Raw genomic sequence first — 26,604 nt, 5'->3', positions numbered from 1 at the left:
TGGGCAGCCACAGAATGATTTCAGTTTTTAAAGAACGTTTTGATCAATAAATAATCACTAAACCTAGGGTAAGAGTCTGTCTCTAGCTGTGTGGACACTTCATGTTCAATTTCAAATAATAATGTCTGCTCGGCAGACAAAAAGCTGCCTGTGGGTCTCAGCTTGCAATTTCCATCTTCACAAACCCTGCCGGGGCTGTGGGCCCTGAGTAATGTGATTTCAGAGAACAAAACTGCACAAACACGATAAAAAAAGAGCAGTATGTGAGCACAGCAGAGAGAAAATGGTGACCCCAGGGAAGCTCTGGTGGGCGGTGAAAGCTGTAAGACACTCTGCATGTGCACAGGGGCCAGTCCCATGGGGACTCGGTCGACTGTCCTTAGAGGGAACTGCCATTTATAAGCACCCAAGAAGTATTTAAAGATTTTTTTTTCTGTGAAAAGTCCCAACTATGGTATATTTTCTTTCTGTGCAAGATTACAGGTGGCAATGTCTGAGGTCTGGCTTGGATGCCTTCCCCCCTGAGAGCAGATAGAGGTGATGCCTACTGCTTTGCCCACAGCCTGTGTCCTTCCTTTACTTCACGGGGGCACAGCCCACTCTAGCTTTACCCACTTCTACTTGTCTGGGTTATAGCATCTGACAAAGAGTGAATAACAGTTGATAAAAAAAAAAAAAAGAAAGAAAGAAAGAAAGAAAAACAATGCAGAGCGTGGCAACATTATTCTGCTAAATTTGAAAAAAAACTTTTAAAAACATTTACTGCCATGGAAGAGGTAGCTGCCGGGATTCCTGCCCCATCAGTCCCAACTCTGTACACACGTTGGCCTGTGGACATCAAGCCTGACCCCATATATAGCTGGCCTAAATTCCACCAACACTGGCCCTTTGCAGGCCTGGCTCCTTGGACACCTAGCTCTGCCTGCCCCTTTGGCTCTGTGTCCCCATACCTGTAGTCTGCAGAAAAGCAAACTAGAGTGACTGCAAATCCAAGGTCTTAATAAAAAGGCACAGAGCTGTTCTGCCCTCAGAGGTATTTTTTTTGTGAATAGAAGTTTAAGCTGTAACCCACCCTGGACTGGAACCATGCTGTGAACTGAGGATTTGCTAGGGTCTCCACCTGCCTTAGTAAACTCTTATGTGCTGCTGCAGGGGAGGACTAAGGAGGTACAACAAGTGCTCAGAGCCTTCTTCTCCTCAGCTGAGAGGGTATCCGCTGTTTTGATGCTGTGATAAAATACCCAGGAAAAGGGAGAAATAATTTATCTTGGCTGTTTCAGAGCTTATGGTTCATGGCTTTCTCTACCACTGTGGGCCTGAAAGGTGATGGTGGGATGGGGTTTGGAGGTGGGGGTGGGGTTTGGGCTGGGGGTAGGGGGTGGGGGGCTGAAACACTACGGTGAAAGACCGTAGCTGTTGTATATTAGTTAATTTCTCTGTAACTGTGAATAATACCTGACAACTTATGGGAGGGCGGATTTATTTTGGGTCACAGTTTGAGGACGTGGTCCATGGTGGTGACAGGCACAGCTTGCCATTGGAGCAGCAGGCCCATTGCATCCAGCAGTTGACCTGGCGAGAACTGTACAAACCTGTGTCTGCCAGTCACCTAAAACGGTTCCACAGCTTCCCGAAACAGTGCTACCATCTGAGGACCAAGCGTTCAAACACATAAGCATGTTGGTTCTGTTTCACATCCAAGCCATAATATGGCAGAGAATTGCTGGCCCCAGGGCATCCTAGAAGCTGAGTGTGTAACAAGAGGGGGCCAGGATAGGATCTATCCCTCGAAGGCACGGCTACCACTTTCAATCAGTCTTCACCTTTCGGCTTCTACTGCTTCCTAATACTATCAAACTGCGACTCCACCAATGACTAACCTATTGCTCCAGTGACGATTAAACCACCCTTCATCGACTGGATCCAGCATCTGGGAACCTTCCTTTAACATATAACTGTTTTGAGGAATACTTCACACCTGAACCATAACAGAGAAGTGAAGCCCACTTTGAAATACAGTGTAGAACAAAAGCCAATTCCTTGTTTGTTTGTTTGTTTTTTACACTGGGAAGGAGTTTCCACAATCCCAAGACAACTCCACAGCAGCTCTGCAGTGTCAACTGGCATGGATGCTTGCCACAATTCACATTTCACGACCGAGAACCAACACTTAAAGTGAATTCTGCTCACATGAGAAAGCAAGTCACAGAAGGGCCTTCGGGTCCTGTGAGATTCTTTGCTGATAGCAGTTCTCTGCCTTATGAAGCTTTCCCAACAGTCTTGGTACCTTCCAGGAAAACCCTGGGATTTCAGGGTGGGGCAACAGCTTGCACTGGTATCACCTTTCTTGCTTTACTGACCTGAAAACACAGCTCTGACGTCACCTGGGATGATAGCTAATCTTGACTGTTAACGTATTTGGATTGATAAGGTCTAAGTAAAGCATACCACAGTGTGTGTTTGTGTGTGTGTGTGTGTGTGTGTGTGTGTGTGTGTGTGTGTGTGTGTGTCACTGTGTGTGTGTGCCCATATGTCTCTGTGCATGTATGTGTCTGTCTGTGTCTCTTTCTTGGTCTCTCTTTCTCTGTCTCTGTGTGTGCCTATGTGTCTCTCCATGTGTGTCTGTATGTCTCCGTGCATGTATGCGTCTGTTTGTCTATCTCTGTGTCTCTGTCTCTGTCTTCACTGTCTGTCTCTGTCTCTTTCTTTGTATCTCTCTATCTCTGTCTCTCTTTGTCTCTCTCATCTGTCTCTCAGTCTCTGCCTCGCTGTCTATCTCTCTCTCCCTCTCTCTCCGTCTGTCTCTGGTTCCCCGCCCCCCCCTCTGTCTTTCTCTCTCTCTCTTTGTGTTTCCCAGTGAGGGCTACCTAAAAGGGGCGGGAGATATATGTCCTGAATGTGAGTGGTTCCAACCCATAGGCAGAGCAGAGATGGCATAATAGAGTAAAGGTACACAGTCAATGAACTCAGGTGTCCCCTCTGCGCATTCTGTGGGTGTGAGGCGAGGAGCTTAGGCCCAGCACAGGCTTCTTGCTGTGATGAAGATTGAAACCTCTGAAGCAGGGAGATAAAACATACCTGTTCTATCTTAACATGTTAGCATGAGGCACTATGTGAGAGCAGCCAGAAAACCAACATAGGCAGGAGACTGAGCCTCTGCAGATGGTAGTGGTTCTGGGGGCACCTGCAGGCACCATGTGAAAGTCAATACTATTTACCCAGAAAGTTCATCACTCTCTTACACTGTTTCTAGGATCTGGACCCCAAGCTCGGTGCCGTCTAACTCAGAATATTCTACTCCCTTCTCTGTGGGGTCCTCTTGAGCTTCTGCATCAGCCCTGGGCAGCCTCCTCATAGTACAGGCCTCTCTTAGACAGGTACTGTCCCCAGCCTCCATGAAGTGTTACTTCACATGGGCCAGCACAGGAGATTGTTTGCCATGGAAGCTGCCCACTAGTTCCACGGCAACTCGGCCATAGAACAGTGTGCAGGCCCTGAGCTGTCCTGAGTAACAGCAAGCTGCTGAGTCTGCAAACAGAGCTTCAGGGCATCTCTGCTGCAAGACAGGCAGCAAGCACAAACCTCCAGTGTGGGGCAGGAACCCTACCACTCCTCCTCTGTTCCTGTGGGGGAGCGAGGATACAGGAGAGATAAGTCTGAATATTCCTCCCAGCATTCCTGTGAACAGCGAGTTTGTGATTTTTCCCCTTCTGGAGAGGCACAGCTAGGCAGAAGACAGCTAGGCTAGGATACTCTGTGTCAAGAAACACAATGTCATTCTGAATTAACATGCCAGGTAGCCACCTTGACTTCCTAAACCACCTGAGTACCCATTATTATCTGGGGAAAACCATTCAGAACAGGAAGCAAGCTGGACAGTTACGTTGATAGAGGTGATTTTAACAGCTGGAGGGATTGGGATCAATTCAAACATAATTGCACCCATGTATTCACACAGAGAAGAGAAAGCAGGAAGCTCTGAGAGTCAGAGGGAGCTGCCCCTCCCCCACCTCTGATGCCTGGGGGGACACTCAGAATGCAGAGGATGACTGTAGAAGGACAGCCAGGAAGTACTCTCTGCTCAGCAGATTTATCTGGACATCTGCACTCTACTCCGCTAAACCACACAGATTTTGGAAACTATCCTTATCTTACTAAAACACAGTCTTTAAATAAATGTTGCAGTGGTTTTGAAATGTGAGTTGGTGCTGTAGGTTGAATGTGAAATGCCTCCTACAGGCTCTTGCTTTGAGTGCTGAGTCCCTGCCTGTGGGGTTCTGAACGATCTGGGATCTTTGCTGGGTAAGAGGGAAACTAAGGAAGTATTTGATTGAAGGTTGCATCTGAGGCTTGAGTCTACAGCTGCTGCTCCCTGGTTTGTTGTGGTGTAAGGAGCCTCCACTACATGCTTGCCTACCACAAACTCCTCTCATCATGATGGGTTGAAACCCCCCTGAAACCATGAGCCAAGCAACCCCCTGCCCCCCCCCCCCCCCCCGCTTCCTGGAGTTATTTCCCTGGGGTATTTTGTCTTAGGGAAGAGAAAAGTAACTAATTAAATTGTTTAGAATATAATTGTTGATATGACTCTTAAAAATAGGTCTCTTCTTATGGGAAAAGGTATATATATATATCATCTGTAGTTGTTTAAAAAGAAAAAACCAGATTCTAATGCACTACGAGGAAAGTGTTTTTTTTCCTACTAGATCCAAATATGGATAAGGCATAGTCACATTTCAAGTTAGATCGCCGTCCAAATAGAATATGAACCTCTGAACTTCAAACTCTTTTAAAAAATTAGAACCAAACAGTTTTCAGGAATCAAAGGTATAAGAGTGAGAGATGAATACAAGCCAGACTTCAAAAGCAGACACTGACTCCCCCAGTTTAGGAGGAGCGTTTTTTTAAGGGGAAGCACTTTTTAATAACCAGGTAATGAAGACTGCTGTCAGTATGTAATTTAAGGTAACTGCTTGGTGTCAGAGATGATGGGTTATTTTGACGGAAGCACCACAGCCCCCTTTAAGCACTATTCACACACAGTACATCTTACATATTTCTTATTTGGAAAACAGAGATTCCTTGCTTCACTTCAGGGAAGAGGCGTGCCCTCTCTCTGTCAATCGTGTCATTTATCTCTCAGCTTCCTTAGTGACTATGCTATGGTAGATTTGACGACAGTGACTATTCGCCTCTTGGCTTTATTGCCTTGTTGAATGTAGCCACCATGCCACTGTCAGCCATAGCTCACTTTTCCTTCCCTGCTTTTATGATCCAAAGTCTCCAAATAGGTCATCAACCCTGTCGTCCCTTACAGAGAGCATGTTCCTAGCTGGGTGTCTCCTCTACCTTCAGGCACATCTCATAAGAAGCAGGACTAAGATATCTATCTCAGGTCCTATGTCACAGCGCAGCAAAGTGTGCAAACACCTAAGCGCAGTGCTCTGCGCACAGTAGTGGAGTTTCTATTGTGAAAGCTGATGAATGCTGGCTCCTTGGAGATGCTGGAAATACAGAACTGATGCTCTGAGTGTCCTGGTTCATCATCCTGTATCTAGGGTAACAGAACAACAGCCGCTGGGCCACTTGCCTCTCTCTGCTGACTTGCCTCAGCTGACTGTCAATAATGTTACCAGGCTGGCTTCAAACTCCTGAGCTCAGGTGATTATTCTGTCCCTGAGTAGGTGAGACTACAGAGGTATGGCGATGTGCCTGGTTCAAAATGAAGTTTTCAAATCAAGTGATGGCTGTGAAGATTAGGATAGGCCTCTCTGAGCCCAAGACTGGGAGATATGACTTGTAAGTAAGTGATTTATTCTTTGTTAGTTATAAAAAGCCACATTTTTAATTACTAAAAGCTATTCAAACTACCAAAGCGAGAAGTTACGGCATCTTGTAATTGCATGAAGAAACTTGACTCTTTTCCCCTGGGTTCTACCTGAGTGTGGGAGTGTGATAGGAACTACTATAAAGTACACTTTTGAACCAGTTGTGGGATGCTAAGATTCTACTTCTGCACTAAGGTTGTCGTCGTGGATAATAAGTCCCCCCTGCCCAGAGGGAGACTGGTCTTGGCCTCAGGATGCTGACCCAGGGCAGCAGACACTGGTGGCTGCGACGATGTCTCCTTTCCTTTGTTCAGTTCTAGGGCCTTAGGATGGGGAAGAGCAGGCACAGGGTTAAGGCTCTCGGCAAATATAGAGTGCTCATGGTTCCTTGATGTTTTCTATGAACTTGGGGATAAACTCACACTGTTCCCCTTTCACGTGAGCCTTCTGGAAGTCTCCTAAAGACAACATGAGACCCTATTGTTAACGTTGCTTAAACCCTAGGGGCTACTTTGAATTTTGACTCAAAATGAAGAATAGTGTTCGCTTTCCATGTACTTACGAACTGCTGGTTAATGGCTTCTTAGTGGGTCTAAGGACAAAAACGTGCATGGAAGTAAATGCCAACAGAACTGACTTTAATTCCTGTTTCACTGTTTCAGAACATCTGCAGAAGCCTCTGTTGGATCATGGATCACTTTCCCCATAACCCAGGGCCCTTGGGATTGGGGTTCCCAAGTTATGAGGTCAGGGGATTGCACGTGCTTACTGTGTGGCTGCAGTGTCCATTCAGGTGCAGGCCACTGTCAAAGAGAGGCGACGAGGCCCTGCTGCTGTGGTCACTGGATGGCCCTGGGGACCCTGAAACAAAATGAGAGGCATTCATTCCAGATGTCGTTTTCAACTACATCATGTGTGACTATATGACTACAAGACGGGTAAGCACACCACTAGAGCTACCAGCGGATTGCTAGGTCCCTCTCAGGGATGGGGAACGGAAGTGGAGAGTGGCTCTCATTAGACAGAGGTTTCACCCTCTTTCCAAGGACCAGGTCTCCCCATCAGTGCTCCTAGTGCAATCACTTGCCTGTCATGTCATAAGGCACTATCAGGATACAGAGCAGGGCAGTGCCTACACTAGGATCAGGAGCCCTTGCAAGTCTCTCATCCTGCTCCACCATTATAGCGTATTTCCTCAGAGTTGCTGATTGGTGGGTGATGCTTGGGTCTCTCATTGCTGCAGTCAGGCAGCGTGAGAATGTAGACAATACAGTCACAGAAGGGGCAACCCTGCACCAGTCACATGACCATCACCACAATCATGACCACCTATGAAGAACTGGGTTAAAATTCATTTGTGCATTTTTTGTCTTTTTTTTTAAACAAATGCAGTGAATTTGCTTGTGTAAAGAGAAAACATGTGGTAGGGCTATCATTCGTAACCATCACAGTTTTACAGACCGGGAGACCGATAGCTCTTCCTGTTGTGTCTTTTGGCAGATAAGGGTCTCATTGTTATGGGAGATGGTCTGATTCAAGAAGATTTTCCCGGGGCTAACACAGGAAGGCTCACCATCAATGCATCCAATCCAGCCCAGAGACAATGTGTGCCCAATAAACACAACTCTCCTTAAGAACAACCTTGCCACCACACAATTTCGACAATCAAGTTCAACTTGTAATTTCATTAAGAATCGTTAAGGGAAGCTTGGGGGCATCCCCGAAGCTGTTTAAACCATTTATTCAAGGTCCCGAGGGCAGGCCCAAGAAAAAGGCTATATTCTGTAACTACTTCCAGCCCCATTATTTCCTGCACAGACATGAGTGTGGGCAGAGCCTATGTGCCAGTCCCTCCATCTTTTGTGGTGATGTCTTCTAAAGCAGATGGTTAAGCACCACTGCCTGACTGACAGACTCTCAGAGACTGAACATCTGGCAGCACATAAGACCCTCCAGAATCCACAAGCAGAGAGACAGCCCCGAGACTGGGTCTTCTGAGGCCTTGAAAGCAAGTGGAAGTGCTGAAGACTGCACAGTGGCATGCTTATTGCACACTAGCTACACATCACAGTGAGGGTGTAACACTCTCAAGAATGAAACAGGAAGGCAGGTCCTTGCCCCTCACCCCACTAGCCACCTGCAGGAAAAGACACTGAGAAGGGAACAGAAAAGCAAGACACCATCCTGCATGTCAGGACCTGACTGTGCCATCTCATTCCTAGTCAGTCCTCCTCAGTGTACATGGGCATCGGGTACCTAGAGACAAGAAGGCTCTGAGGCTGATTGCTCATCTCCAGTTTACCTCTGCGCCTTGCAACATGCATAGCGCAGCAAGCCAGTGTCCCTTTTCTACCCACGTCATATCTGTGAGGACGAGCACTACAAAACACTTTGCCATCTTCCTACGTGTGGTGAGAGCCATGAGAACTGTTGGCCTCTATTTAAACAAACCATACTAACAACTGAGCGTATCTCTGCTCATTTATGCCCCCAGATACATGTAGTTGCTGCCTAGTAGAATTTACCCCAGCCCAGGCTTCTGTTACTTTCCATTACAGACTGCTGTCTTTGCAGTAGGACATAGTCTGTTGTTCTTGTTTTATTTTTTTGAAACAGGGTTTCTCTGTGTAGTTATGGCTGTCCTGAGCTCACTTTGTAGATCAGGGTGGCTTTGAATTCACAGAGATCCACCTGCTCCTGTCTCCCCAAGTGCTGGGATTACAGGTGTGTGCCACTGTGCCCAGTTTTTTTTTTCCTGTTTGAATTTCCAATCACACTTTAAGATGGTCCATGAAACCCCTTCCAAAGTATTTCATTTATATCAGAAACAACTTGTCATTACTTCAAAGAAGTATGAAAACCTTTTGAGCTGCCTCTGCCCCCCCAAAGCCCTCAGGGTGACACTGTTGTTCTGGGTGACATGTAATAAGTGACACCAAAAAACATGTGTCAGAAGAAGCTATGAGTAGTAAATGAAGAAACTTAAAATGTTTCTTATTCACTAATTTCTCAGTGCCTGACAGCTTTTCTTCCGTATCCACAAATAAAAATTTGAATAGTCCCAATATTGTTCTGTTTATTACAAGCATATCCATTTTCAAAAGGTGGTCAGTGCTAGTAATTGGTGTGTGTGTGTGTGTGTGTGTGTGTGTGTGTGTGTGTATACGTGTGTGTTTGACATGTGTATAGAGGAACATGTTCATTTGTGAACAGGTGTATATATGTTAAAGGATACATGCACATATGTGCACATGTGTGTTGAAGATAAAGGACCACTTCATCTGTCCTGTCATAGGCACCGTCCACCTTGTACTTTGAATCAGGCTCTCTTACTAGCTTGCAGCTCACCAAGTAGGCTAGGGCATCCCAGGAAGCTCACTTCTCTACCTCTCCTGCATTGGAATTGCAACTGCGTCCATCCATCTAAGCCCTTTTTGTGGGTTCTGAAGGACGTTTTTGAGACAAGCAACTTACTGACTAAGCTATCACCCCAACCTGCTATTTGCATGATTAATTCTATAAATAGTTGTTATAAAAAACAAAAATAATTACTTCCAATCAATAGTTACAAATTCCTTCCTTTAAGGACCAAACTATATTCTGTCAAAAGTTCTATGGCTACACTGATTGGACACAACACGACAGGACCACGGAGGAAAGCATCTGGCAGATGCTCTAAGCCAAACATGGCATTACCACAGGACCCAGAATCCCCTTCTCTAAGCAGAGTATTAACAAAGATGTCCAAACAAAGCCTGTTGATGAATGTTCACAGCAGCATAATTCATAACAGCCCAGAAATAGAAACAAGTGTCCATTAGCTGAAGAGTGGATGGAGAAATGCCCTACATCCATATAAAGCAGAGCTATGCAGCCGGGCAGACTCATACTACCAATGAACTTGGAAAGCATCCCACTAAGTGGAAGGAACTGAAGGCCAAGGTCACAGACTGTATGACTATATTGATACACATTTCCAGAAAAGGAAAATCCACAGAGGCAGAAAGCAGTGGCTTTTAGTGGCTGGAGCTGGGGCAGGGGGCTGACTGGGAGCTTGTGGAGGATCTCTTTGGACAGTAGAACATCAAGAAACTTAATCAGTGGTGATGGTATAAGATGCAGTGAAATATTTAATAATATGCAACATCTTTTTTTAAATTTTTTTCTCCTTTATTTATTTATTCTTGTTACATCTCAATGGTTATCCCATCCCTTGTATCCTCCCCTTCTTCCCTCCCTCCCATTTCCCCCTTATTCCCCTCTCCTATGACTGTTCCTGAGGGGGTTACCTCCCCTTGTATATGTTCATAGGGTATCAAGTCTCTTCTTGGTAACCTGCTGTCCTTCCTCTGAGTGCCACCAGGTCTCCCCCTCCAGGGGACATGGTCAAAGGTGAGGCACCAGAGTATGTGAGAAAGTAATATCCCACTCTCCACTCTACTGTGGAGACTGTTCTGTCCATTGGCTAGATCTGGGTAGGGGTTTAAGGTTTACCGCCTGTATTGTCCTTGGTAAAAACATCAAGTGTCTGAGAGTCTGGAAAAAAATACACAGGCGTGTTTACTCAATCTTACTGGGTATTTATTTTCCCATTAATATTAATTTAAGAAATGATGAAATGGACACTTTCTTTACAAGCATGTTGGGATTTTTTTTCCATGTCAGCAATCACCTCTGTGGGACAGATGTTGGCTTCATACAAACAAGCAATCCAACAGAGTCTGCTTAAGCAGGGGCAAGTTTATCTTAGTAACATGTACTCACCAGAGGCCATTTTGTATGGATTTATGGAATGATTATGGTCCTGGTGTTTAAATAGATATTAGGGTTTAATAGTTTTAGCTTGTAAAGAACAAAATAAAAGGAAAATGGAAATCTATAGAATGAATGGGAAACTCATCAACCATCCGTGGTGCTCTGCATTGGCCCTGAGCAATGGGGCTCCCAGGTGTTCAAGGTGGGCCTATCCACAAAGGCTGAGCTCTCCACAGGCCCTCAAGAAGGGCGCTTGCAGGAGTTCCTAGCTGACTGACAACTATGGGACAAGGCCTCAGATTCCAGCCAAGCCCATGAATGGAAGTTACGTTAAAGTTTCTGAGTCTGATAGGCTCTTCTATCCTTCAAGGGAAATGCTGGCCTTGGAGTCGTGGTGACTTTTCCTTTCTAAGAAACAGATGTTGAAATCCTTGTGGCTCTCAGTCCTACTGATCCCATTACATCAAGGTTAGCAGCCACCAAACACTCACCAGGTCTCTCTAGCCAGCAAGGTCACAGACCTCTAATAGGAGGTAGGAAAAGCTGTGTGTCATCTATGTGGTTCCTGCTGTCCCTTGGGCCAGGCCATAACTATTCCTGACTTTCAATCTCAACACGCAGGCACATTCAGAACACACAGCTAGCTCCATGCAGGACATGGACCACACTCACCTGGGAATAGGCTGCTCTATACACTACTTGTACAAAAACAAGACAGAAACAAATGTTTAGCACTATTACCAATCTCCTACATTTGGGGAACAGTGCTGGGGGTTTGGGTACAACCTCTTTTGTACACAACCTTAAAAACACCCATCACGTGCAGTTAGGAAATTTCCTTATGTGGTGTGGATACACATGCCCCAAAGGCCATGTGCTAAAAGGCTCAGTCTCAGCCTGTGCCACTACTCGTAGGTGGCAGATCTGTTAAGAAGGGGCACTTATATAGAGAGGGAAAGAGGCTAAATAAAAGGTCTCCATCAAATCCCTCTCCTCGGAGCTCAGGGATCCCCATGGAGGAGGAGGAGGTGGGAAGAGCATAAGAGACAGAGCGATGGGGGACACGAGGGGACAGGCCCTCTAAATCAACCATGCAAGGTGCAAATGTGCTCATAGAGGCCTCTCCTCCATCAGAAAGAAGTGGCACTTAGTGGGAAGGAGCCAGTTGACATGCCCTTGGCACCCCAGTCCCTTCTTCTATGATTTTCTCTCTGTTTCCTGACCACCAATGTAAGCAGCTGCTTCTAGCATGCAGGCCTGCTGTGATACAGTGGGCTTCCACAGGCCCAAAGCAACAGGGTCAAAGGGCAATGACTGAAACCTCTTCAACTGCAATCAAACAAACCAACCAGAAATCCTCTACAGTGTTATTCAGCGTTTTGTTATAGCCATGGAGCACTGAGAAACAAAAGCCTCTTCTTTAAACTTACCCTCTCCCCCAGAATTTCAGAGAGGGTAGACATTTTCTGTCCCTCATGGTCCACGTGTCACCACATCCACAGCAATGGGATTGGCCATCACTATATCCCACTCGGATAGGTACAATGCTACTTTACATTCTGTTAAAGAACCTGTCTACATCCAATGGGCCATGTGTCCTGACTCAGTTTGCAACTACTAAGACCTGCTCCTGGTGTCACTCTTTGAGTTGATGGAATTGGTCAAGAAGAGGAAATGCTGAAAAAAAATCATTTATAAGCCTTTTATCACTCTGTGGTGTTTCTGTTCTCTCTCTCTCTCTCTCTCTCTCTCTCTCTCTCTCTCTCTCTCTCTCTCTCTCTCTCTGTGTGTGTGTGTGTGTGTGTGTCCTCCTCTCATTTTAACACATTCATTTCTTCCATTTCAAACCTCCCTGGTAACACTGATAAAATACTGAGTCTTGTATCACCTCCTCGTGTCCTTCCCACACCATCTGAGTGGCTGACAGAATGCTCCTCCTCATATGTGGGAACACAGGGAAGCTGGCGTCCTCTGGTATCTCTGAGTGGTGGGTCACAGGCATCACCACATCCCTGTCTCTGTGCACGAGGGAGCATTCCACAGTGACAGCTGTGATCTCCCGTTTTTTAATTTGATCTGTTTCTGATATCTAATTTTCTTACTCTGGGATCCTCCCATGTCCCCTTCCATGTCATCCTTGGATCAAGTACTTGTCACCTGCTGTTCTTTCTCCATTTCACAGAGGTGTGGTCCCCATGGACACCAGGCAGGCAACAACTCTTATCCATGAATTATCCATAAGTTTGTAGAGCAGTGGATACCAATTTTTTTTTTTAAGAATAGCAAATATCACGGCCACCGCCTGTGGTCTCTTGGAGATAATAGGCTTAAGGGTCCCAGGGAAAAGAGGGTAGAAGGAAGTTATAACTTCAATGGCTCTTCTGACAAAGCATGAAATGGATGCATGGTCAGAGTCAGCACCTGACAAAGCCTCAGGAGCAGCACCCAGGCCATTTATACAGTAAATAAGTGAGATGACACCAGGGCTATAGTGATGAAAGAGGAGGGTGAGTGAGCACACAGGATGGACTAGGGAGAAGGAGATGCTTTTTCCTTCTTACAAGAAGATGGAAGAGAGAGTTGGAACAGAAAAGGAAGGTTGTCCAAGGCCAGGCAGGTTCCTGCTGCTGTCAGCAGCTGTTCCTACACTTACTGGAGCAAAAAGTCAGCTCTATAGAGGCTGGGCATTGTCTGTCCTTCAGAGTTATCCTAGAAGTAAAAGTCAGCATCCAAGAGATGGCCCACACTTGCACTGCTACCCAAAGAAAGGGCAGGACCTTCTGCTAAATGTAGTAGCTATGGAGAAAAAGTTAAAGTCACAAGCAATGATCAGTAAAGTGCTTTTCTGGGCTTGATATTTATCATGATCTTGCTGGATCAAGTGCAGCAGAGCATCTCAAGTTCTGCCCCATTACGGTAGGCACTCTCAAATGTACATTAGCATGGCTGGGCTGTACACTTAATAGGAGGCCAACCTAGATAGAATGACTATAAACCACTTTATATATATGCACATGGATGAATATGTAGATAACTGTGTGTGTACATGTGTGAGTCTGTGTGTTAGTATGTGATTGTATGTTGTTGTATGAATTTGTGTGTGTGTGTGTGTGTGTGTGTGTGTGTGTGTGTGTGAGAGAGAGAGAGAGAGAGAGAGAGAGAGAGAGAGGGAGAGAGAGAGAGAGAGAGAATGTAAATACACTAGCAGTTGTTTTTGATAGCAAGGTCTGGAGTGCCTTAGGAACCAGTTGCACACCTGTGTCTCTCTGAGTCATTCTTCTCCCTAAACATGTGCTTGGGAATAGATCTATACCCACTGTGCCAAGATGGATAAATAATATGGGAGGCTGGAAAACCCCCCAACACCCTAAGATCCCTCCCTTTCACACTTACCTAATGGCAGCTTCAGAAATGAGGGGGCTTCCCTGAGGTACTCAACAGTGATGGTGACATCGTCGCCAGCATTTCTCAGAAGATGTACCTGTCCAGAAGGTGAGAATAGCAGTTCACCATCACAGAAGAATCAGATGTAAGTGAAAAATAGTCTATGGATCATTCTTACTTTTTAAGAATTTGTTTTAGAGTTATCTTTGAGATGCTATAGGATTAAACTAGGCTAAGACAGTTGGGTATGAACATCTAGGAACACAGATTTGTGCTTTGTTTGTGAATGTGTGGGCATCAAAAGCATCCATGTTTATCCACAGTGCATGCTCGGTGATTTAACCTACTAGACAGCAAGACCCTGTGCATGAGAAGTCAATTTGTTGGTACAAATAGCAAAATGTCAGACCATGGCAAAAGACACACAAGCTGAGTGACTGTGACACAGCCATATAATTTGAAGGGTCAAATACCACCTTAGTTCTGGAAAATGATAGGCATTGTTAACTGTGGGGTGACACTCTCCACTGAAATCTCAAACTCTTTGTGTGGGCTTGGTGTTACTTACACATCTCATATCCATTTCTTAGGGAACCTGATGTCAGCTTTTTGCACATAATTTATTTGTTGCTTAAGCTGATTTTATTAAAACACTTTAGCTGGGCAGTGATGGTGCACACCTTTAATCCCTTGGGAGGCAGAAACAGGTGGATTGCTGAGTTCAAGGTCAGCCTTGCCTACAGGATGAGTTTCAGGACAGCCACGACTACACAGAGATACCCTGCCTCAAAACAAAACAAAAAAACAAAACAAAAACAAAAATAAAACACTATTGGGTTACATGATATAAATATATTTATTAGGGCAGACTGGAGCCCCATAATGCACGTGACCACAAAGTTTCACCATCAAAGGCTCATCAGCTTTGTCTCCTTGAACCTTCACCTCTGTGTATTTCTGACAAAACTTCTGAATTCCTTCTGCTCTCCAATTTCTTCCTACATCACCCCCAGCAGTTCTTATTTGGACAGCTATGGTATTTCCATTGGTTTAAACTCTTCGTGGGGCAGGGTGTGGGGAATGGGTTGAAGTGTGAACAGAGACAGTTGAAGGGTCTTTGGCCTCAGCATTAACATTCTTCTGTCTTTCATAAGCATGGCTACCCCACTCAGCTCTATCTGCCCACACCCTCTGAGCTGACCAGGTCCTGACTGGCCAGACCTTCTAAACTGACAGACATTCTGTACCCACCAGATTCTCTATGCTGAATAGAGCCTGCTCTAGACCACCTCTATGGCATGACTGTCCTGTCATGACTTTAGGCCTTTATGGATCTTGGCCTCACACCCTCTTCTTTACTGGAACTACTGAAGCCCCACCCACCCTGCCCCTGCCCACTCTCATCAAGAATTTGGACGTCCCTCCCTTTATTGTCTGTAGTGACCAGGTATTTACAGCATCCATGCTGCAGATATGTCAGGTGTATGTTCTCCCTGTATCCATGTGGTTCTTAGTTTTAAATGCCTCATCCCTTCCAAGATTCCACCCAAGGGTAAGGCTGAGCCAACCTGATCCCACGCCCTATCTCCACAGTTTCCCTTTACCTGCTGCTCAAATAAGAGCACACAAACTGAGCAAAAGGAGGGACACATTACTTGTATCCCCTCCAAAAAAAACCCCACGTGCCATCCCCTAAATGTCCAGTCCCTGTCTTCAAACCATTACTAATACAAACAGAAGAAGTGGGGCTCACACCAAGCAAGGACTATACTGAACTGAACAAAGAAGAGAAGCCTCCTTGCTTGGTACATATCTCAGGAGGTGACCAATCAGCACTTACTCCTTAGCCAATCCAAGAGAGTGTGACTGTCTTTCCTTGGCAAGCAAAATCCAGGAGTTTGTGGAAAGAGCACAGCGTAGCTGCATTGTCTTACTGCAGCAAAGGGCTTGCTTTATAAATCTCACCTCAGTATGCCTTATCTCTGGACAGGATGGCCACAAGGGCTCGTGAGTGGACATCCATAGTGATACCCTGGTTATGAGAGCCCAGTGCAGGTTAGTTCCAAAGGACAGGGGCAGGAACTCTTGAGATGTGTGAAACCCACGTCATCACAGCCTTGAACAGCTCTCTGTTTGCCACACAGCACAGCTAGGCTACAGTGATCCTGTGGATCTGTACCCTGGTCAGTTTGCTCTTCGTGTGTGTGTGTGTGTGTGTGTGTGTGTGTGTGTGTGTGTGTGTGTGTGTGTGTGCACGAGCGCGCACCTCCCTATTGAATTATTAAATAAAATGAAACTTAAATCTCTTTAATGAATTCTAAAGCCCTTCAGCAGAACAAGTGCGGTTTGAAGCATTAAAATCTGTGATCACATATTTATATGAGTTTATACGTATAATTTTGTCTGAGTAACAGAGCCATCTGGAAGACTGTGACAGTGTGGCTTGAAATATTCAAGAACTTTGTTTTAATTAAAGGTTAGTGACATTTTTTTTTCATTTCTCACTCATATTACCCTGATCTTTCAGGGTAATATATGGATGAGCCAAAGGTCAATTCTTCTATACCAGATCAAAGTCTGTGTGTGGAGCATGAAAAAAAAAAATCAGTATTGGCCACAGATGTTGCCATGTCTGCAATGACCTGCAGCTTCTCCTCCCTTGGCAGATCACTGCCTTGTACTGACAGGAGCTGGAAGCAGCTGCTTCTGCCAGTTGCAATCACAGTTGCCTTTTGTAATTGCTGCTGTTCCCTGGAGACTGTCGCTTTGGGCCACATCCCTGATAGTAGTGCATACCGCTCTGGGCCCATTGGTGCAGGCTGCTCCTCTCATCTCTAATTTCTAGCCATAGCCTCACAGGTAAGCCCTCTTTAAAGAGGATTCCACATTTTATATACCATCTGGGACATTTCCTACCTGTGATCACCCAAATATCCCGACCCACAGCAAACAAACACCAGGGTCTGGGTCCTGGAGCTGGTGATCAGCCTGTCAGCAGTGTTGATTCCCATGAGACACTGGCCTGCAGCAGAACTGTATGTTCACCCATTGAGAGAGACACTCTCATGATATGGCCACCTTCTGAAGGCACCACCTCCCAAGAGACACAAACATTCTGCAAGGACTGATGACCTAAAGCAAGGGCTCTGGGACCTCAGTGCAGTGTTCTGTAGTCCCCTAGAATCCTGGAGACAAGAGTGGGTGCTCAACGTGAGAAGACACGAGGCAGTCTCAGAAGAGTCACTGTACAGATTTTGGGTACAAAAAGTATTTTAAAATGCAATGAAAGAGTTCATACCTTTCACCGACATTTCAATCTTCTAGGCCACTTTCCAAAAATAGTGACAGTAAAGTCCTGTCTCTGATCTCAAGGGCAGTTTGTCCTTATCTGTAAACATTCACTGGTTCCCATTTTTCCAGTAATCACACAAGTGAATCCATCAGTACCTGTGGTATTCCCGAATGATGCACCCGGAGGCTGTTCACTATCGTGTCACTGTTTTCACATTAACGGACACATGCCTGAACTTTGTCAGATTGTCTTCTTGCCTAAAACAAACCTCACAGGCTCATGATTTCCTGGCTCTTCTTGGACTCCTGTGTGTGGCTCAGCAAAGTCCCGGTTTAGGTTTGCAGTGCCTGACACAGGGGTTTGCTCACTGGCTCTCGGTTCACAGGCCTTGTCTGGTGTCTTTTCAGCAGGAAATCAGCTAAAGACTGCTGTTATTAACTGTGCATCCCTCACTGTCTCTTGTTTTTCTTTTATAAACTTGCTCTGCTGTCTTTGTCATGTCTTTCTTTAAATTCCTGTGTTAATTCTGCTTTAAATATCTGATGTGGGAAAAGGAAGCTTTTTTCACTTTCCTGCATGTTTAAGAGCTGCTACCTACCCAGAGCTGGAGCTTAGCTATGTCTCATATGTTCTGTCATAAGAAATGTTTCTATGTTTGTGCTACCCTTTATGACAGTTTATATTATAGAAATGTTAAAACCTTTCAAACAAGGTTCATTTTGCTGACTGGGCAAATCTATGCTAAGCTTCCTTTGTGGCTTAAACTAATTCAATTATTCCATGTGTTCTTGGAAGAATGTGAGTCTTATGATGAATAAATGCACATGCTTACATGTACACATATTCAGGCCTAGACTTATGCTTATACACTTAGACTCTTGTACACACATTTATTCTTATACACACTAATACATGTATACACACACATTTGGGCTCACAGGTTTTTTTTTTAATAAAATTTACTTGTTTCCCATATATATTTTCAATTGCTTTCTTCATACAAATGTAACTAAATAAAGTTTAGTTTTGGATACTCAAGTTTAATTGTATACACAGTCATGAGGATTTGAAAAACATCTGCATCTTCTCTAATTACAGGACACATAGAAAGTCTAACTAAACGAGTTAAACCTTGAGTCTCTCCCACTTCTTACCCCTAGCATTGCAACATGGAGGTCAACACTGGTAGAGGAGGCAGAAGGGGCACTCATAATACTATTCTCTTCATTCTGAGTATAAGACCAGATTCTCCAAGATCAAATCTCCAAGGGAGATCCTATCATCCAGAGAAACAAAGCTGCGTGGAGCCTACATGGAAAAGACCCTAGCTCACTTCCTTGTAATCACATCCCATTCCTAATAGGAGAGCCCAGCCCATTAGACTTAATTTGAGTGTTTCCCCCTTTCCAGTTGCCCGTGTTCTTTGAGCATAGAAACCAAGAGTTAGCAACTTTACGGAAGTGAGAGCAGCACGCTACCCAGACTAAGGCTTATTATAAAGCTCTGTTCATGGAGCCTCACTGTATCTTCACCCTGCACATCATCTTCCCCTGAGTGTGGGAGGGGCGTGTTCCCTGTGAACTGGCCACACGGTCTCTATGTGATCCCACTTTCCAAGCTGATTCACAACACCTGAAATCCGATGATTTTCATGATGTCAATCTCTGCCCTCCCCCACTCCCAGCCAATTGAGACACTAGAGTAATCCGGGCTGTGTAACCCATCCAGAGAAAATACCTTGGATTCCTCCTGGTCTGAAGTTGTGGCTCTGAGTGTCTAGGCTCTTGAAACACAGACACTTCAGAATCCAGCCCCGCCCCCCTTTCCCAAGAAGACATCTCTCCCCTCTCCCTCAGCATCTCCATCACCATACCCTTCCTTTTCCACTCATCTGCTGAATGATCTCCATTTAATGTGCCTGTGGACGATGTGCCCTGTATTCCTACTTTAAAGTCTGGCTTCACTGTGAGTCAACCTATTGCTCCCAGAGGAGGATCTGCCTTTGCTTCATCCCAGACTGAGTCACCCACCCAGCCTTGTGAAAGCTTCACCACATGTTCCCCATGACCCATCCCATTCGTTCTACACTGAGCTCCTCCACATGGACCAGCACTATGCCAAAGTACCTCGAGACAGAGACACAGTCTCTTTTCTCAGTGGCATTTCTACTTTTCCACCCACAGCAAAACGATGCTAAAATTTGGCTTGCCCTCCAATTCCTCCTCGTGTCTGCCTTTCCCAGATTTCCTCACTATATGCAGTCTAGGAAATTAGAACTCCTAACCTTTAGTTCATGAAACTTGGCCTCCTAGGCACCTTCAACCCTGGCTCATCCCTGTTCCTTCCCCAGCATTCTTTTCCTGCTTCCCCAGCCATCTGCCTGGCTACCCCTGCCATCCTTGCTAATTTCTGAATGTTTGCATTCTGAAGGAGAAGCCATTTAGTGCTTCACCACCGTGAGCATCACTTTTCAAATACTCACTGCCAAGCTCTGGCTTTCGAAACCAGATACACACTTCATGCTTCCACTCCTAATCCCAAAGCACCGTACCTCTGCAAAACCCTTTCCTCAAACACACACTCAGTCATGTGGCTGTCTCCCTGCAGCCCAGCCCAGCAGTAGGTCAAAAGTGACTGTGGCTGAGACATCCTCCATTTGCACTTACTGTGGCCAAAGAACACAAACTATAGAAGTTGGTATGCATGTGCACTGGGACCCAGTGCTCTCAACCAAGAGTCTGTTATGGCAAAACTCAACCTGTCCTTAAATTACTAATATTTGGAGCCTATTATCTTCAGAGTTTCATGTGATCATGCAGGAGCAGTGTGTATCAGTTTGTGTGTGTGTGTGTGTATGTGTATGTGTGTGTGCATGCTTTTGTGCAGGTATGTACACATGTGAGTATGGTATGAGAGCAGTATATTGGCAGGGAGGAAGGAGGTTAGCACTGAGCTTCTGAGCAAATATGGAAATCCATTTTTTACACAAGGAGAAGTAAACTAATTTTCATTTAATGCTCCAGTACTTTAATTTTGATGAAGGATAGACTAACCAGAGTGTCATAAACCATCCCTGTTTATTTTGTATGGTTTGTTGGCTTTACTGACTTGCATAACTTTACATTTACAACAATATATCTACTTTTCTAATTTAATTCTATATGATCTATTTTTTTCTTGTTTTTTAAAGACAAATTTTCTCTGTGTAGCCATGGCTCTCTTGGAAGCTGCCCTGTAGACTAAGCTGGCTTTGAACTCAGAGATCCTACTGCCTCTGACTCCTGAGTGTTGAGATTAAAGGTGTACACTGCCACACCTGGATATATATGATCAATCTTATTTAACATTGACTGACCCATCTATCCACCTACCCATCCATACACCAACTCACCCATCCATCCATCCACCCATTCATCCATCCACCCACCCATCCATCCACCCATTCATCTATCCACCCACCCATCCATACACCAACTCACCCATCCATCCATCCATCCATCCATCCACCCATCCATCTATCCACCCACCCACCCATACACCTACCACCCATCCATCCATACACCCATCCATCCATACACCCATCCATCCATACACCCATCCATCCATACACCAACTCACCCATCCATCCATCCATCCATCCATCCATCCATCCACCCATCCATCTATCCACCCACCCACCCATACACCTACCACCCATCCATCCATACACCCATCCATCCATACACCCATCCATCCATACACCCATCCATCCATACACCCATCCATCCATACACCCATCCATCCATACACCCATCCATCCATACACCCATCCATCCATACATGCACCCATCCATGCAACAACCCACGCATCTATCCATCCATCCACCTGTCCATCCATCTATCTATCTGCAACACTTACTTTTGTCCCCATCATCAGGAAGCCTTGCCAAGTCTTGCCCCTCCGCCTGCCTGCTCTATGCTCTGTGGATGGCTGCTGCACTGCTGCTCTTTGTGTTATCCCTTCTGGACTGGCTGATGCTGCCTGATTTTCAGGTACCCTCCCACACATCCTACCGTCTTGTAGCTATTTCCTTTAAGGTAACTATTCTCTATTCTCTCCTGGGTGAAGAAGGAACCTCTGGGACTCAAGAAAGGCCTGGCAGGTTCAGAAAGAGAGGGGACTCACAAGTCTTCTCCTGAGAGCAGTAGCGGGAAGAGAAACTGTCTGGAGGAGCTGCCTGGGAGCTGGGCATTTATGTTTTGTGAGTCATCACCCATTCTGAGGTGGGCCCTCCATAACATAGATGCAGCTTCTTCTGAGCCACTCACATTCTTCTACATAACTCCAAGAAGCTCATTGGCTCACCACCCACACAGGTGAAATCATTTCTTTGATATGTAATGGCTGGCGTGAATAGATGTCTGTGTCTTCCAAGAAAAAAGAAAAAAAAGAAAGCCATACTCGAGGCCTTCCCTGTGTTTTCTGCCGGCTTTCCTGTGGATTCAGCCACCCTCCTTCCCACTGGTTCACACCACTGTATCCAGCAAGAACCTCTGCAACTGGGAATACTTCCTGGGTTTGATTAAATAAGGAGTCCTTTTTTTTAATTACCTTGAGTGATTTCATAACAGAACCAAGATTATACCTTTTCATAGCTAGCTCCTAGGGTTCACTCAGCTTTTCTCACCCTAGCTTATTTGAAGTGTAGGCCTCTACTTACATGCATGCTACAGCTAAGTCCTTGCTTTAGTAGCTACCGACTTTACGTTAGCTGCTGCAGGCACTGAGTCCAACACACTGTCCTGTGATGCTGAATCATTAGCCATTTGCATTAGAAAACAGAATCCGTTTTAGCATCCACCAGGCTTTGTGGCTTTCAACTGGGAGCATCTGTGACTGCTTGACTCAGGTACTGTGTTTAAACAGATTATAAGTAGAATACAAACAAGTTCTAGCTCAGGAAAATCAAATATCTTCAGTGAATAATTATAAACTTTGAAGCAGTTTCCACCTTCTCATTTTCTTTGCATTACACAATTTCCATCTACCCATGTGCCTAGACAATTGAATTTTAATTCTCTAAGAAGACATCCTTTGGAGTCATCATTATCAGCCATGAAATAGCTCCATTTGTGACCTTTTATGTTCAGGTTTACATTTTTAACAATTTCATGTTTTCTTTACAACTCAAAGAAGTGGGTCCTTTTCTGTGTCCTTCAAAAAAGATGAGACAAATTTCAAGTGTGCTATTTTCCTTTGCGTAGTTTGACACAAGCATGACATAGCACAGCAGTTCAAAACTGGCTGTAGTGGTTGGTTTCTTCAGTTAGCCTTGCTCCCCTCAGGATTTTCAAACACAGGTCCTCTGCCTCAGATTTCACACGGTGCACACATGTACACAATGCACACATATTACATGCTTGCACACAGGTAAACACGCTTCTACCTGTCTTCTCCTCTCCTAGTGCCTAGTAGAATCAAATGCAAAACTGATCAGCAGCGCAATGCTTGGAGTTCACTGGCAGTGGGAACCATTCACTGGAGGATTCTTCTCTTTCCTTTTTCTTTTATTCAGGTTGAAATCATAGACACACAAAGAGAAGCTCATCCAAGTCTGAGCTCAGGGTCCTCTGTACTCAGTGTCACATCTCCGTGGCAGCCAGAGGATGTAAGTCCTGGTGTTTGCTAGAGTTCTTCCGGCTCTGGGGCCTGCAGGATTCCATGCTCCTGGCTTTCGCTAGCTGCTGGCCTTCTGCAGGGTCAGCTTCCCACTATCTCTTTTCTTCTCAGCACATTTCTAGTGTGTATAGTCTCAGCACTCCAAATTCTAAGTCTCAGTTCTCTGACGTCTGTCTCCAAACACTCAGAAACTCTTTATCCACTCTCCAGCAGCTACTGGAATGTCTGGGCTGGAAGGCTGAGCCCAGCACAGCTTGGGTTACCCATCATAAAGACTCCAGTGGTGCTAGGAATAGCAATCGGGGGGGGGGGCACTGCACAGTGGGGGCAGGTCTAGTGGACTGCTACCATGAGAGGTGAGAGGCTAACTGTTTACATAGACAATTACACATATCCATTAGCAGCCATGAGTTGTGAAGGCGTTCTTCCCCTCCAGAGTGGGAACAGCTACAGACTAGTCACTGGATCAACCTGTGTCAGGGAGGCTGACCTGTCTAGGGGGTCTTCTGAATCTGTTATGGCTAAGTCAAGCAACCCTGGCAGGTTATTTAGTGTAGCCACGACTTAAGAAGAGTCTCCTGAAGCAAAGGATGTGAACTGTGTATTATCCGTAACAGCTGTGACTGAAATGAAGCCTCCTCAGCATTAGCAACTGTCTTGAAACATCTGTGTCTAGATCCAAGTCTCCCCAAGCAGTTGTAAGATATTTAAAGCAGCCAGTTATCTTGATTGCAGCTGGAGGAATGGAGAGAAACATGGCTGTGTGATTGACAGCTCCTGTGCACAAGCTTTTCTTTTCTTTTTTTTTTTTTTTTAATCTTTCTCATTATTTCTTGTGTTCCATTTCAATAACTTCTGCCTTAGCTTTTATTATTTATTTTCTTTCTGCTTACTTCTTCAGGAAAACAGCTGATCATTTTATTAAAAATTTTAAAAATTTACATTTAGTTCATAAATTAAAAAACTATGTAACTATCACATGTAACAGTGCTTTGGGATGGCTACAAGAATGAATGATGACAACTGTGAACTTTCTTTCTCTGAGTGGTCATACTGTATCTCAAACTCTGTCCAGTGAGTGTCTGGACACCTCGCTGCCTCCCACTCCCATAGTATTTACTGTAATAAATACTATACAGCACTATGAAAGAAGCACATGGCTGCGCTAAAAAGAAAAATTCCCCGTTGAAGCATACATTTATATGTTTAAACATTGTTATCAACCTCAACTCATATATTCTTCGAATCTACATATTAAGAGTCACCTTGCAGATATGTCACTTTGAAGACAGATTGATGTCAGAAAGATTCGTTACTCTGAGAATAACTGGTGATTTTCTTTAAGAACTAAAACCAGAATTTATCGTAAGTCTTTTACAAATGTAACATTTCTATGAAGCTTATGATCCTGACAAACTAAGTCTACACATATAGTTAACAGTGCTCTGGGAATTGTTTTTTGCATCACAAAATAATGTATACATAAAATTTGATAAAAGTATATTAGTGGCAAATAAATCTTGTTATAACAACATTTATAAAATCTATATGTCATTTACTCAAGAAATTGTTTCTTGGATAAATGCTTCTAATTTTATTTACAAACTACAAGTGTTAAAAGGTGCATGGCCTTTCTCTCAATTATGTTTTCTTATCGTAACAAGCCCTGCGGCACCCCCCCACTCCCGCCCACCCATACTTTGCAGAAGATAAATAGCAGTATTTATCACTAAGTCTGGGAAACCAATAAGGAGCGCCAATAAGGAGCGTGCTTCCTCAGCCGACCATAGCCCCCAACTGCACATCTCTGGAGACCGAGAAACATGCCCACCCATGTGAACCTCCCTGTAGCTTGGCATACAGGAAACAGTAATAAATATCCCCTGTGCGAGGATATTAATAAATAAATGAGCTGCTTGTGCTGAGCAGGTCTTCATCTGGGCACAAATCACTGCCAACACTCCATCTGGTTCCATGTGAATTCAGCTCCGGGCAGGGGTGGGGGGAGGGGGGTTTTGCCTTCACTAGGAATAGAGATGACTTACTGAAAAGGCACCGAAGAGTGAAAGGATGAATGAAAGAGCTGCCCATTGGGAGAATGCTAACTAATTAGGAGCCTATTTGAGTTTTACTGCAACACAGAATGAATCCAGAAGGGGACCCTCAGGGGGGTCTCATAGTCTCATGTCTGCCTCTTGTTTCAGATCCCTTGCCTCTCCTCCTTGCTCTGTTTTCACACATCCATTGTTCTGGCTCAGCCCCTGAGCATGTGGCCTGTTCTGCCAGTACTCCACTCCCTTCCTCCTTCATCTGGGTTCTCAAGATGCCAGCTTTAATGGCATCTCCATATTTGCTCCCTCTTTCACAACTAGGCACCCTGTTCTCTGAATGGCTGCACTACAGGACTCGCTGCTCAGACATTAGACTTTATGCCTCAAGATGAGATGCCTCCTTCATCCCCCTCTGCCGTTTAAAGCACAACATGGCCTGAGCTCATTTTCTTGGGGTAAGCTGCTTATGAATACCTTTGACTCACCTCATCTTAGTCAACCACCAAACGTGCTTGTCACTTGACCCCTCCACATTGTACATTTTACACACTAAGATGCTAGAATGAGCCAATGTGTCTGAAACAGAAGACTACTGCACAGTGTGTGTGTGTGTGTGTGTGTGTGTGTATGTGTGTGTGTGTGTGTTGGGGGGGAGCCTGTGTGGTACTAGAACGACCTTGAGGAAAGACTGAGAGACTCTGAATTTTGTCCTGAGTTGACCCTCTATGCAGTAATTCAAATGCTCCCCAAATTTCTGTGCCCTTGAATTTAAAATGGGCAAAATCAGATGTGTTTTCTTCAGCGCTCGTGAAGACCTGAAGGTCCCTGGTGTGTTGTAACGAGCTAATTCAAGCTCTCCTTTCCAATTCTAAGACTATGTCTATGAACACACTCAGATAAATATGGATTAATAGAAAAAATATATCTAGAAGAAAATAACATAAAAATAGACCCCCCAATGTAATACTTACCACTTCTTCATGGGTTGCATTTTCTACATTTATGCCATTAACCTGAACAGAGGACAAATGAAGAATTTTGAGGATAATGGTTGATTGGAATAAGTTTAAAACTTAAAGATGGAATAGAGTTAAAGATTAAAGTTTAAGGTACTGACCTGTAGCACAGCGTCTCCTATGAACAACATCTCTGTCTGGTCAGCTGCAGGGTTGCAAGAGCAGCAACATGGTTAAAGGGATCTTAAGCAACCTTTCTTTATGGCAGTCTTTAATCAACATTGTGCTTGTAAGAACTGACATCTGTGTGCTGTGCATATTTGTGCATGTGTGCTCAAGCTTGTATGTTCTGATGTGTGTGCATATCAGTGTTAATGTGATTGGGAGAAAACAATGATGAAAGTGTGTGTGCTGTATGCATGCTTGTAGGTAGGTGTGAGATAGTCATTCACATGATAGTCATTCACATGTACATATGTGTGCATGCCTATGTATGTCAGTCTACGCTACATGTTGGTGTGTTGTATGTGCACATGAGTTTGTGTATATATTGTGTAGGCATGATTGCATGTGGGTGCTGGGAAATGTAAGGTACCAGTGAGCTAAATGAGTGACTGATTTAAACATGTTGAGAGACTTGTGATGTGAAATGCAATGAACACTTCCTCTAATGATGGAT

General features: G+C 44.7%; 1 protein-coding gene across 3 annotated transcripts in view; it reads right to left on the bottom strand.

Moving 5' to 3' along the window:
• SNTG2 (syntrophin gamma 2) overlaps positions 1-26,604 on the bottom strand; it is a 206,709-nt gene that overhangs the window by 88,958 nt on the left and 91,147 nt on the right. For all 3 annotated transcript variants that reach the window (XM_084791712.1, XM_084791713.1, XM_084791714.1), the window contains exons 5-8: positions 26,087-26,130; positions 25,941-25,982; positions 13,977-14,064; positions 6,598-6,689 (exon numbers count right to left, since the gene is read on the bottom strand). In XM_084791712.1, the coding sequence (XP_084647838.1) occupies positions 6,598-6,689; positions 13,977-14,064; positions 25,941-25,982; positions 26,087-26,130 (266 nt within the window). The remainder of the gene's footprint in view (positions 1-6,597; positions 6,690-13,976; positions 14,065-25,940; positions 25,983-26,086; positions 26,131-26,604) is intronic.

This window comes from Acomys minous, assembly GCF_964271855.1.
Source record: "Acomys minous genome assembly, chromosome: 8".
In the NCBI taxonomy this organism is placed as follows: Eukaryota; Metazoa; Chordata; class Mammalia; order Rodentia; family Muridae; genus Acomys; species Acomys minous.
This window is presented reverse-complemented; position numbering and strand designations above follow the sequence as displayed.